General features: G+C 34.2%; 1 protein-coding gene across 1 annotated transcript in view; it reads right to left on the reverse strand.

Annotated features, from left to right (window-relative positions):
- The window catches only part of LOC109622845 (gamma-aminobutyric acid receptor subunit beta), a gene marked incomplete in the record, with an annotated part of 313,910 nt that overhangs the window by 30,903 nt on the left and 270,296 nt on the right, over window positions 1-12,711 (reverse strand). Inside the window, 1 exon segment of the mRNA XM_062854093.1 lies at window positions 1-263. Within this exon segment, the coding sequence (XP_062710077.1) occupies window positions 1-263 (263 nt within the window).

Raw genomic sequence — 12,711 nt, forward strand, 5'->3', positions numbered from 1 at the left:
GACGAAGCATGTGCCTAAATATACGTCAATCGATTTTACATAAGATATTTTCGGTAAGGCAGCATTCGTTGACGACATCAGTGTTGTCATTGTCAAGACAGTGGTTACACCTAATGCAACACGTGCTGGTGTAGCATTTCTATTTAGCCAAAATGATACCCACGATATGATTACAATTAATCCGGATGGTATGTAAATCTGAATGAGATAATAACCCATCGAACGTACAAACTGTATTTCACATGCTAAACGTGAATAATTTCCTATAAGAACAGAAAAGGGGTTGAATTACGAAAAATGTTTCAGTTAGTTGGCATATATTTGGTAAATATAATTTTATTTTGAGAAATATGTTGTGATGAGAGAAATTAGAAGGGGATTTTTTTTGGGGAGAAGAGGAATTTTATGTTGAGAAATCGACATGAAGAGTGAGAGAGACAGTGAGCACGAGATAGTATGATGAAGATGATCTATTCGAGAGGTGACAACGAGAGGGGGTAGGAAGAGGTGAGAGTGTTGAAGGAGGTAGTTATGGAGGTTATTAAGCGAGATTGCATCTATTGGAGTTAGAAAGGTTATGAGAGCATGACTGGCAAATAACTAGGGTGTTAGATCAATAGATTTGGTGAGTGAAAAGGGTGAGAGTTTGTGTCGTAGAATGTATGTGATTAATTCGTAGTAAAAATATTGAAATATGATTTACTGAACAATAATATTTAGGGAATAGAAAAAAAAACAATGCTTAGTTATATTGAGGGACGAAGGCCTATGATTGACGATGTCTATTATTTGAAACAGAACCGTGAGTAATCATTGTAGTAAAATATGACAACTACCTTTGTCAACAAGTCAAAACTTCGAATTTCTCAACTAAGTTGTTGAAACTGTGAAATTTGAATCGATTATGATGTGTGTTTAAAGACACAGGGTATCTGCCCCGTTACTTAAGAATCGAAATGTAAGGCAAAAAAAGCGACACTTAAAAATTGAGACTACCTATTTACGACTCAAGACTCAAGACTTTAGACTCAAGACTCAAGACTCAAGACTCAAGACTCAAGACTCAAGACTCAAGACTCAAGACTCAAGACTCAAGACTCAAGACTCAAGACTCAAGACTCAAGACTCAAGACTCAAGACTCAAGACTCAAGACTAAAGGCTCAAGACTTAAGACTCAAGACTCAAAACTCAAAACTCACGACTCAAGACTCAAGACTCAAGACTCAAGACTCAAGACTCAAGACTCAAGACTCATAACTCAAGACTCAAGACTCAAAACTCAAGACTCAAGACTCAAGACTCAAGACTCAAGACTCAAGACTCAAGACTCAAGACTCAAGACTCAAGACTCAAGACTCAAGACTCAAGACTCAAGACTCAAGACTCAAGACTCAAGACTCAAGACTCAAGACTCAAGACTCAAGACTCAAGACTCAAGACTCAAGACTCAAGACTCAAGACTCAAGACTCAAGACTCAAGACTCAAGACTCAAGACTCAAGACTCAAGACTCAAGACTCAAGACTCAAGACTCAAGACTCAAGACTCAAGACTCAAGACTCAAGACTCAAGACTCAAGACTCAAGACTCAAGACTCAAGACTCAAGACTCAAGACTCAAGACTCAAGACTCAAGACTCAAGACTCAAGACTCAAGACTCAAGGCTCAAGACTCAAGACTCAAGACTCAAGACTCAAGACTCAAGACTCAAGACTCAAGACTCAAGACTCAAGACTCAAGACTCAAGTTTCAAGACTTAATACTCAAGACTCACGACTCAAGACTCAAGACTCCAGACTCAAGACTCAAGACTCAAGACTCAAGACTCAAGACTCAAGACTCAAGACTCAAGACTCAAGACTCAAGACTTAAGACTCAAGACTCAAGACTCAAGACTCAAGACTCAAGACTCAAGACTCAAGACTCAAGACTCAATACTCAAGACTCAATACTCAAGACTCAAGACTCAAGACTCAAGACTCAAGACTCAAGACTCAAGACTCAAGACTCAAGACTCAAGACTCAAGACTCAAGACTCAAGACTCAAGACTCAAGACTCAAGACTCAAGACTCAAGACTCAAGACTCAAGACTCAAGACTCAAGACTCAAGACTCAAGACTCAAGACTCAAGACTCAAGACTTAAGACTCAAGACTCAAGACTCAAGACTCAAGACTACAGACTCAGGACTCAAGACTCAAGACTCAAGACTCAAGAGACTCTAGACTCAAGAGACTCAAGACTCAAGAGACTCAAGACTCAAGAGACTCAAGACTCAAGAGACTCAAGACTTAAGAGACTCAAGACTCAAGAAACTCAAGACTCAAGAGACTCAAGACTCAAGACTCAAGACTCAAGACTCAAGACTCAAGACTCAAGACTCAAGACTGAAGACTGAAGACTGAAGACTGAAGAATCAAGACTGAAGACTCAACACTCAAGACTCAAGACTCAAGAGACTCAAGACTCAAGACTCAAAACTCAAGACTCAAGACTCAAGACTCAAGATTTAAGACTCAAGAGACTCAATATTCAAGAGACTCAAAACTCAAGAGACTCAAGAGACTCAAGAGACGCAAGAGACTCTAGACTCAAGAGACTGAAGACTCAAGAGACTCAAGACTCAAGAGACTGAAGACACAAGAGTCTCAAGACTCAAGAGACTCAAGACACAAGAGACTCAAGACTCAAGTTTCATTAGAAGTCTAGTAAAAAAATTAATTATTGGTTTGATAGGAAATAAAAATAAATAAATAAAAAAAGGAATAATTCAAACTTTATTTTAGAAAAAAATAAACAAGATGTTACGGTCTCACTATATTGATTGGTTAGCAAAACACCTTCACCACAGAAGTGTAGAATTAGAAGTTAAAATACACAAAATAAAAAAATAATAAAAACCTTCACAACATCAATATACAACTGATTTTCGTTGAGTCATAATCTGATTCACTGATAGAACATGGAACATTTTCCGTAATTTCAACAATTCACAGTAATCGTCAACCGTAAGCCTTCGTCCACGGAACGGGAGAGAAAAGAAAAAAAATAGGCGCACGCAATTCAATGAATTAGTTTTGGTTATAGGTAAACATATCGAACAAACTGGTAACAAGTGAAAATGAATCGACAAGTGATGATTTAACGCAGTTGTGATAGAACAAAAAAAATTGATAACTTTTCATCGTTTAATGAAAAAGCTTTTCTTCGATACAGGTGATATTCAGCAAACTAAAAACAATGAGAAAAATTAGAAAGTTTGATTTGATGTCTGAATAAATTGTTTAAAAATCATTTTTGTTGCTTGTTGTTGGTAAATAAAAAAAATCATTTGGCTAGGTTTTTCGTTATTTATTTAAATGTGACAAAAATTTATATTTGTTTCATGCAGAAAGAAAGTCTTTTAAATCAATTGCTGTCGTTGAATCTTGTTTTTTTTTAATTCTGAACTCGTTAATATGCTGATGAAACCCAATGTTTTCTTCGTGGAATCTATTTTTTATTTTTTTCAATTGTTTGAAAATTGCTTTAGCAGTATCGGTTAAAACCAAAAAAATCTGAGAAAACTCAAACAAAACCTTTTTCGAAACTTTGAATGATTTGTATATAAAAATGCGAGTTGTGTGAAGGCTATTTGGTATTCAGTCAAGTCCATGCATCGCTTCATTCAATCCGAATGGTTTTTGGAGATTTGCTTAAAAATACAAAAGAATTCGAAATCTGTACAAATTTTTTGAAAACTATAAAGAAAAGAAAAAAGAAAAGATATGCTAAAGTATTACATGTTTCTAAAGCTAGTTCAGTCCGAGATCGCAAAAATTGGAAAACTGAGAGAAAGAGTAACAGGCTGCTTTCCTATTCTATTGAGCATTGCGCAAAGAACCGAAAGCGGAAACACTGGACTCTGGGCTGGGGGCTTGGGAGGTCTATGGGATAATATCACTCTAACGGGGAAAAAGGGGAAAATCCAAAGCAAAACCTATGGTGGGGAGGGGTGGTTTCTGGGTGGCTAAGAAAGCGATTCGGAGAGTTCTAGGCGGCTATCTCTGTTTTACGAGTATGGAAAATCCAATTAAAATCTGCTACTAATGGCTGGAGGGATAAACTTCATTCGTAAGCTTTCCGCTTCTACTAATGGGTTGATTTTGTTTTCGGTTTTTGTTTGAAGAGGTCCGGAGCCTCTCGCCGCACGCACAGCTTCTAAATTAATTTAGCAACTTGAATATGAACGAACGAACGAACGAACGAACGAGAGATAGAGAGCAAAATCTAAATTTATTTTGATATTATGGAATACAAAGTATACAACGGTAACACTGAGAATGGTGAAACTTCTGGAGTGATGGGATGAATGTCTATCATATAGGGCGCACATACAATATGTGGATGATGTCGAGATGGAGTCGTAGTTATGAACAGGAAGCAGGAGAAGGTTTCGTTTCATATTTTGCTCTGAGGAACTGCTGCAAATTAATCATGGAAGTTGAGTCTATCGCTCATTCCATTCAGTGTGAATACGCATATGATGAAAATATCGTTAACAGAATCCCTCTCTGCTGAAAGGCGTCGTTCAGTTAGAATGCAGAACTTGAAAATCAGGAAGAAAGGTCAGGAAATCTAAATCAAAGCACTTTCCAATCCAGAAGGCGCTTGCGAAACGGATGCCTTTGAAACCGAAGAACCATTGCGGGTGTGGATTTTCCACTTCTGATGGTTTTCACATCAACAGAGATGGGGTTAGGTCCAAGAAGACCGTCGTCGTAGTGTCCATTTCTGCACAGGGAGGTAATTTGATTTGATAAGTTTTCGATTGCCAATACAGAAAGAGCGTCGTCGGTTTAGAATTGATTTGGGGATGGATCTCTTTCATCCTGCAGTTCTTCTTCTTTTTTTGGGTGATGACAAGGATGAAGATATATGGAATACGATAAAAGGACCAAGATGATGCAAGGATACAATTTGGAAAACTGTCAATGGAATTCACTGATTCCAGGATATTCGATGGGTTCTTTGGTGCATGGGCATTGGGCAAGCAGAAATACTTTCAAGTGGGTGTGAACGAATGCAGAGAATGGTCCTTTATTCAAATTATATCCTTTTTCTTGCGTAGGAAAAAGACCCCCCTATGAAATGGAGGGTGGTGATGATGGACCGGGGAAGTGAGTTCTACGCTTGGATGTCGCTGGGAGATTTGAGATCCGTGGGTTTTATAGAAACAGAAGGATGATGATTTGTCTCGCAGTGGAAGATTGCTGAGTGGTGTGGTTTGGCTAATGGCGAATACATATTTGTTTATTGCTATGCGATTTTCCCTGTTTGTAAATGATAAATCAACCTATAATTTGAATGCCTTGTGATCATCGGTTCGATTGTAGGTGGTTCGTTCTCGGATTTGATGGATAATAAATAACGTATGGGATTTTGTGGGTTATTCTCATTGATACACACCCAGGCATTGAGATCATTCTTCGCGGCTATCGGAATACGGAAAACGACGTTGAATTGGACTGGAAGCTATTCCTTGGTTGGGTGTATCACTGTATTTTACATTTGTGCCTGTCACAAATGTTGGAGTTTAAATTAATGTTTTATAAGATGTGTTCTCTTCGCTTACGCCAAACACCATAATTGTTAAGCAGGATGTGAAATTATATAATTGATTTTAAAACGGTATTTTAACTGAGCACTTGTAGTCCAATAAGTTATAGATCCATTTTCATGTTTTATCATATCTTGGAACATTAGTTAAACTTTCAAATAATATTGATTAAATTGAAATATCCTATAACAGCTTTTGGAGCAAACACTCTTGAAAGAAAGCTCGCTTAACCCTCTAATACCCAATCCCGCCTTTAGACGGGGTATAGTTTGAGCATTTTTGTAATTTTTGTTTCGTGGAAAATCAATTTTTTTATATTTTTGGCTGATATTTAGGACTGTTCTGTATATCTCAAAATGGTTTTTGGTGTATTTTAAAGCGTATTTACATTTTTTTTAAAAATCATTGAAAAATTGATGTTTTAGTCACCTTTTAGAAGTCAATGTTTATTTTGTATTGAATCGCTACAATTAACATATTTTATTTTTTCCCAAATCATTCTATCCTTGTTTAATAATTTAAGGGAATCGAATACACTCTAAAATTATTTTCCTTAAAATTACACGGAAAATAAAAGTTTCTGTGAAAAAATTTTAAAATAATAATATTTCAACAATAAGGCCGATGCAAATATTTAATTTGTTCTATGTCACCCCCCCCTTCAAAAATCTCAAAATATTGAAGGGGCGAAAAAAAAAACATGGCGTCTCATGACTCCATTTTCAATAGACATTTTTTTACAAGCAACTATTTTTCAATAGTTGAAAAATATTTTTTTCAATAGTTGGTAAAAATTCCAATTTTTCAATAGTTTTTTTTTCGTTTGTTCCTTATTTATTTTTGTCCCCCCCCTCGTACCTGATGAGAGGTCTCGGACATAAAAGAAAAATAATATTTGCATCGGCCTAATCATAAAATCTGAAAATGTTTTCATCTCAAAAAATCCGTTCCCCAAATTGGCTTCCAGGAAAAATATAAAAGTGTGGGGATGTTCAAAAATAAAAATTAGAAAAATTAAAAACTGAAATTCACGAAATCGAGAATTAAAAAGAATCATCTTCCAAAACATGTTTAAATCGATTTTAGATGACGAAAAATGATATTTAGATCAAAATCAAAAATTTGGGTATTAGAGGGTTAAACTCTTATACAGTAAAAAAACCCTTTTTCTGATTTTTTGTTTTTTTTTAAATTACATAACAAAGAAAAAAAATAAAATCAGTTTTCGTACACATGTAGAGGAAGGATCCAGGTATCTTCTGATTTTTTCCTGGTGAAAGCGTTTTTAATTTTCGCCGAAACCAAAAATCAGGAGAAAAATAAAAATTTAACAAATCAACAAGTGTTTTCAAAAAGTTTCTGTTATGCATTTTCAATATTTTAAACTTTTCATAGGATTTCAGCCAACTTTAAAGTTTCAAAGCAACTATTTGTTTTTGTTGAGAGAGAACTAGGTGTGATATGGTTTAAAGCATGCCTTTCATGATCTATGGTCGAACTTTATTGTTGGGCATGAAATTAAAAAAAAAAAATATATTTCAAGATTTGAGACCATCTGAAGATATTCCATTATGAAAGGAAAAGCTTCGATGATCTCATAGAATCCACGAAGATGCCTTCATGAAACTAGGAAAATTAAATCCTGAAGTGCCAGAATGAATTTGTACTTTTAAGCTTATCAATATTTTGTCAATCACTCTTTACATTGCTGAAAATATTAAAAACGAAAATCACCGATAGGTTCAGTTGAATTACGACAAATTTGAAAATTTCATTCTTCAAACAGTTGCACTATGGATGAGTTACATGAAGACTTTCGAAGATCGTTGGGGCACATTGTGGTGGTACAGTTGGAAAAAAATCGAGCGGTGCACCCCGTCCTTTTTTCCTTTCCATTTTCATGTCCATTCCATTAATTTCAAGACAATTAGCTAACTTTTCATTTTTTTTTTCATAATTAAAATCTCAATTTGTTCATCTTTCATGTTCTGTTGTGCACATGGATGTCAAAGCATTTTCAACAGTATAAAAGTTCGTAGTTTTTTTTCAAAGTTTTTTTCAACGCTGGATTTTGGTGTTTCGAAGAAAAAAATTCTCCACATTTTTTTATTTTCTAATAGGGTTTTTCTTCAAGACTCACTTGAAAATTATTAAAATTTATTTCTCTTTTACGAGCACAAGTATGAACAAATTTTGATGTCAAGAATGTCACTAAGATCAGCACAATAATTAGAAATGATATTTCAGATCCCCTACATAAGTGATGCATAATTTCTATCAAGACATTTTACAGTATTTTTTTATTTTCCTTTTCTTCTTTGAATTTTTTGTTCAACTAATCTTTGTTTTTAAAAATACCTCATTGAGTTTCAGGGGCTTTAAGGAAACCTCAAACGATCTATTTTACCTATTTTCGACAATTTGTTCAAATGATTTTACCAGAATTTACCAATAACTTTACAAAAGGTTTCTTCTGAAGTTTGATCAAAATATTTCCAAAAAGATCTGTAAGAAAATGTTCTGTAATCATAGGACAAACTTGGATTAATCTCTAGATAAACTTGGATTAATACCATTAATTCCAGAAAATAATAGTTTTTATTGGAATCACTGGAAGAATTTCTACTGATATTGCTGAATGAAATTATGTAAGAATCTCTGAAGAATTCTGCTGGAATATCCGGTCCGTATGATCATCCGAGAGACATTTCAGCAAGAATTTCCAATGGCATTCATGACGACATTCTTGCAGGAATTCCTGGAGTAGATTGTGAAGAACAGCCTTTAAGTATTTGTGGAGAAACACTGAACAAATTTCTGAAAGAATACTTATATTTTTTAAAGAAATCCCTGCAAAAGTTTCTTAAGGAATGTCTAGAGGATTTTTCAAAAATACCCTAGATGGTTTTATGAAGAAATCCTTGAGAAAATTGTAAAAGAATCCATGAAATGTTTTCAAAATAATCCTTTGGATTTATTTTTGTATAAAATCAATGGTACATTTTCCAACAAAATATCTAGGAAAAATTTCTGAATGAATTTTAAATTTATGGTTTTGTGGAGGATTTTTTTGAGAATTCCATGAAAGGTTTTCTAGGGGAATTCTAGCATAAATTTAGGAAGCGATTTCTAGTGAACATGGAACAATTTCGGAAGGAACATCAATGGAGGGTTTTCTAAGCCATATTAGAGCGTTCTTCTTTCAAAAGGAATTTGAAGGTATATGTTGGTCAAATTACTAAGAAATCAATGGACATATCTTGAAGAACTTCTGAAGGAATTTTCAAAGGCATTTCTGCAGGAATCTCTGTAAGATTTGCTATAATAGTCCACGGAGAAATTTTGTTTTACCTATTTGTTAAGCCTTCCAGGGCGCCACAATATGGAGAAATTATCGACGAAATTTATTGAAGTTAAAACCAAGTTCCAATATTTATGCTGGAATCTCTATGAGAATTTGTGAAGGAAGCCTGGGAAAATCTCTGAGGAAATTTATTGAAGATTTTCCAGAAGAAACCCAGGAAAAAAATGTGAAATAAAAGTATTTTATCAAAGTATTTTTCAATAGAAGCATGAAGAATTTTTTGTAGGAATCTGTGGAGGAATTGATGAAGAAAATTTACAAATTTATCACTGAAATATTTTTTGTAAGAATATCTGCCGAAATTCCTCGACTAAACTATGGAAGGTTATTTAATAAAATCTTTAGTGAAATATCAGGAGGAATGCTTTAACTAATTTTTGGAAAAAAATCCTAGATAAAATATTTCAATGAATGCGATTCCTCAGAATTAACCTCAAAATATTCCCCAGTGAGAATGTTTAGGAAATTAAAAAGAAAACTTTCACTAGAATTTTGAAAGCGGATTTGCTCATTAAAAAACTCAAACAGTTTTTCACAATAAAATAGATAAATTCCCAGGTGAATTATAAAAATAAAACTTGAGAAATCTGAATATTTGAGATAACGGAAAAACATATTATCAATCTCAAATACTGAAATAACACATTTTTTTTAAATTTCTTTTTATTCGTGAATTTTAACTTGGGTTAATTCTTCACACAGGAAATAACACATAAATAAAACACACAAAAATAGCTATCAAGATGTTAACATTCAAAAAAAACATTGACATCATCCTGTTTTCGGCAAGCCTTAGGTCTTTTCGGTGCCCCTTAGAGGCTTAAACCCTTGGCGGGGGCCAACAGCACGCTACGGCTCTTATGATAATAACGTCAGCAGTTCCTTGTAGAGTTTTTGTTTTATTTTGTTTACTTTACTTGTAAGTCTTCAAGTGGTTTCTGACGCTTGGAGCAAGTCTGTTAGAGGCAATCGAAAACACAAGATACAGTTCTAGCATAAGCTTTTGGCTGAATTCTCATAATAACAGATGAAATTCGTGGTGAAGCTTCAAGAAGAATATTCAATTGAATTTTGCAGTGGAATCTTAAAGCAACCTTTGAGCCAAAACTAAATCTAAATTTCCTAAAAAAAAAAGCTTACTGAACTCTTTATGATATTTATAGACAAACTAGTGGCAAACGGACTGCCACTGATTTAACGAAATAATTTGGTAATATTATTTAATCATTTTCTGAAGTTCATTTTCATCAACATGGGTAACACTTCTTGGAGTGCTGCTAGTTGAATCACAAAAAGAATTTCTGAATAATTTTTTTACAAAAAATATTTTTTTTAGAATTTTTGGGCCATGTTTTAGAAAACTGTTGAAGAAGCTCCTTAATATCTGTAAGTAATATAAGTGCTTTAAAAAAACTTTAAGGAAAATTCGAAGGAAATATCTGGCAGATTGAGAAATTTCATCAGAAAATCTTTTCGGAAACCTAATGGGAAATCATTGCTCAACTAGTAGTGGTATTTCGTTATAAATTTATTGGTAAATCTTGAACTCAAAAAAAAAAAAAAAAAAACTGAACAGAGTTTGAAATTTACTAGGGTTTGTTAAAATTACTGAACATTATCTTTTGGAATGCCTATTTTTTCCAATTGAAGAAATTGAGCGAGGAACTTGTTCCAAAATCATGGGTAACATTTTTGATAAAAATATGCTGAGATAAATGAGTGTTTTTACAGAATTTCTGATGATTCAGAGATTCGAAAAGAAATAAATGAATTACGAATGATGTTGAACAATTGAAGTAGACTGTTGAAGTTCTGTGCGGATTATAACTGAAACCCTTCAAAGGTCCACAATTTATGTTAACATTGTTGGAAGATAATTCAATATTTGGGAAAATTGTGGATTTCACTCAGTAGTGGTAGCCCATCTGCTTGACAAATTTCAGATTTCAAAGGCATTTTAAAAAGAAATAGTTGCACGACATTACAAACTTTTCAATTTAGTTTAAACTTAATATTTTTCTTAAAATTTCACCAAAAATTCTACAAATAATTCAAGGAGCAATTTATGGTTTCAATTATCTGAGTAATATCTTGAACAAAGTTTGAGGTAACAACTCCCCATCTTTTAATATTATGTTACACTTTACAAACTTATCTAATTCAACGTTCTGTCTACATGCAATCAATGTTGCCAGTTTCAACGGAAATTTGAAATTGCGAGGATCGTCGCAACAGCTTTATTAAGGAGATTTTCAGTATGGGCTGGTTCATCGCAATGTAAAATTGTCTATATAAATGTATACAACCCAGACAACCAGGAATCGCATAAGGATGCACGCTGTACATCGTATAAAGGATTATTTTAAGTCACTATCGCATATCTGTACGGCTGAGGGGCAACTTTCATCGCATATGATGTTTTTTTTAAACTTATTGCGATGTATCTGATAAAATCATATAACAGTGCAAATTAACTCTTATCATGTATGACCTAATCGTAGTAGACGATATTCTGATGTTTTATTGCGAAGAACTTTGCTTATTCGCAAAAGTGTTCGAGCAAACTCGCAAAGTGTCAATTGAATTCGCATAATAACGTACTGCGATGGTTATACGACTTCGCATGGAACTTTTCTTATTATGTCAGTTTATCTCGCATTGGTGTATAAACTGAATCGCATAAAAGTGGAAATAAACTCGTTAAAATGTGCATAGAAACTCGCATGAGCTAAAATCGTTAACGTTGGCATATTGCGATGTGATTCGTGATAACAATGATAGAGGTGCTCTTGGAGTGCCAAAAAGCTACAAGAAAGTGAGCAGTCATCATTATGGTAACAGATCAAGTTACAAAGTCATCATTTTTGTTTTGTTGACCTGATAATTAACAATGGGTTTTGCTAGCAATAGAGGGGTAGTGATAACTGTGCGGGAAATCACGCTTCGTCATATTGAGCTCCAGATAGCCTGCCACACAGGGAAATGAAGTGCATTCCAACAAATACTGAGGTGAGCTAGAATGTCATGGCAATTAGCCTCCATAAGTAGTGTTGTTTTTTTTCAAATATTATAAAATCGCATAAGATGCCATATAACGTCGTAATGGTGCACATCGTGCATCGCATAAGATATCGCTTCAAGTCATATAGCGTTATTATTTTTACGTCATGGCACGTATAACGCCTCCACTTTTGTACGCATAAGGCACTTTTACTGCATCTTATGCGATGTAACTTTACCGCGTAAAAGTACGTATAACATGAACATAAACTTCATTATACGTGCAAGTTGGTTGTCTGGGAATGGAAGTAATTTAGTTATTGGTAGGTGCTTGAATTTAATTAATGTTCCAAAAAATGTTGGTTTTTATTGGATTTTTAAATAGCAGTAAAATTGGTATTACAAATTCTTGGACAAAATTAAGAGTTTTTCAGTAAACGGCAAATTTCAATGAAGTTGGGATGATAACATTGGTGTTTGGCATAAGAGAACAGTAAAATTTGTACCATTTTCAATCAATCACAATGTGAAAAACTGTGATCATACAATAACTTGATGTTGCTGGGTAAAAGTTCTTCCGGTCACAGCACGGATAAGTCCGTTAGTGACCGGTCATTTATATAAATGTACCTTAGAATCTAAATATCCAAGTTCGCATCGGCCCAACCCTTAGATTCCGTCAATCTGCTGTGACGGCTATCCAACGGTCTAGGTGCCGACCTAAATATGCATATTCTTATGCATCTAT

The sequence above is a fragment of the Aedes albopictus genome, chromosome 2, assembly GCF_035046485.1.
Source record: "Aedes albopictus strain Foshan chromosome 2, AalbF5, whole genome shotgun sequence".
NCBI classification, from domain to species: domain Eukaryota; kingdom Metazoa; phylum Arthropoda; class Insecta; order Diptera; family Culicidae; genus Aedes; species Aedes albopictus.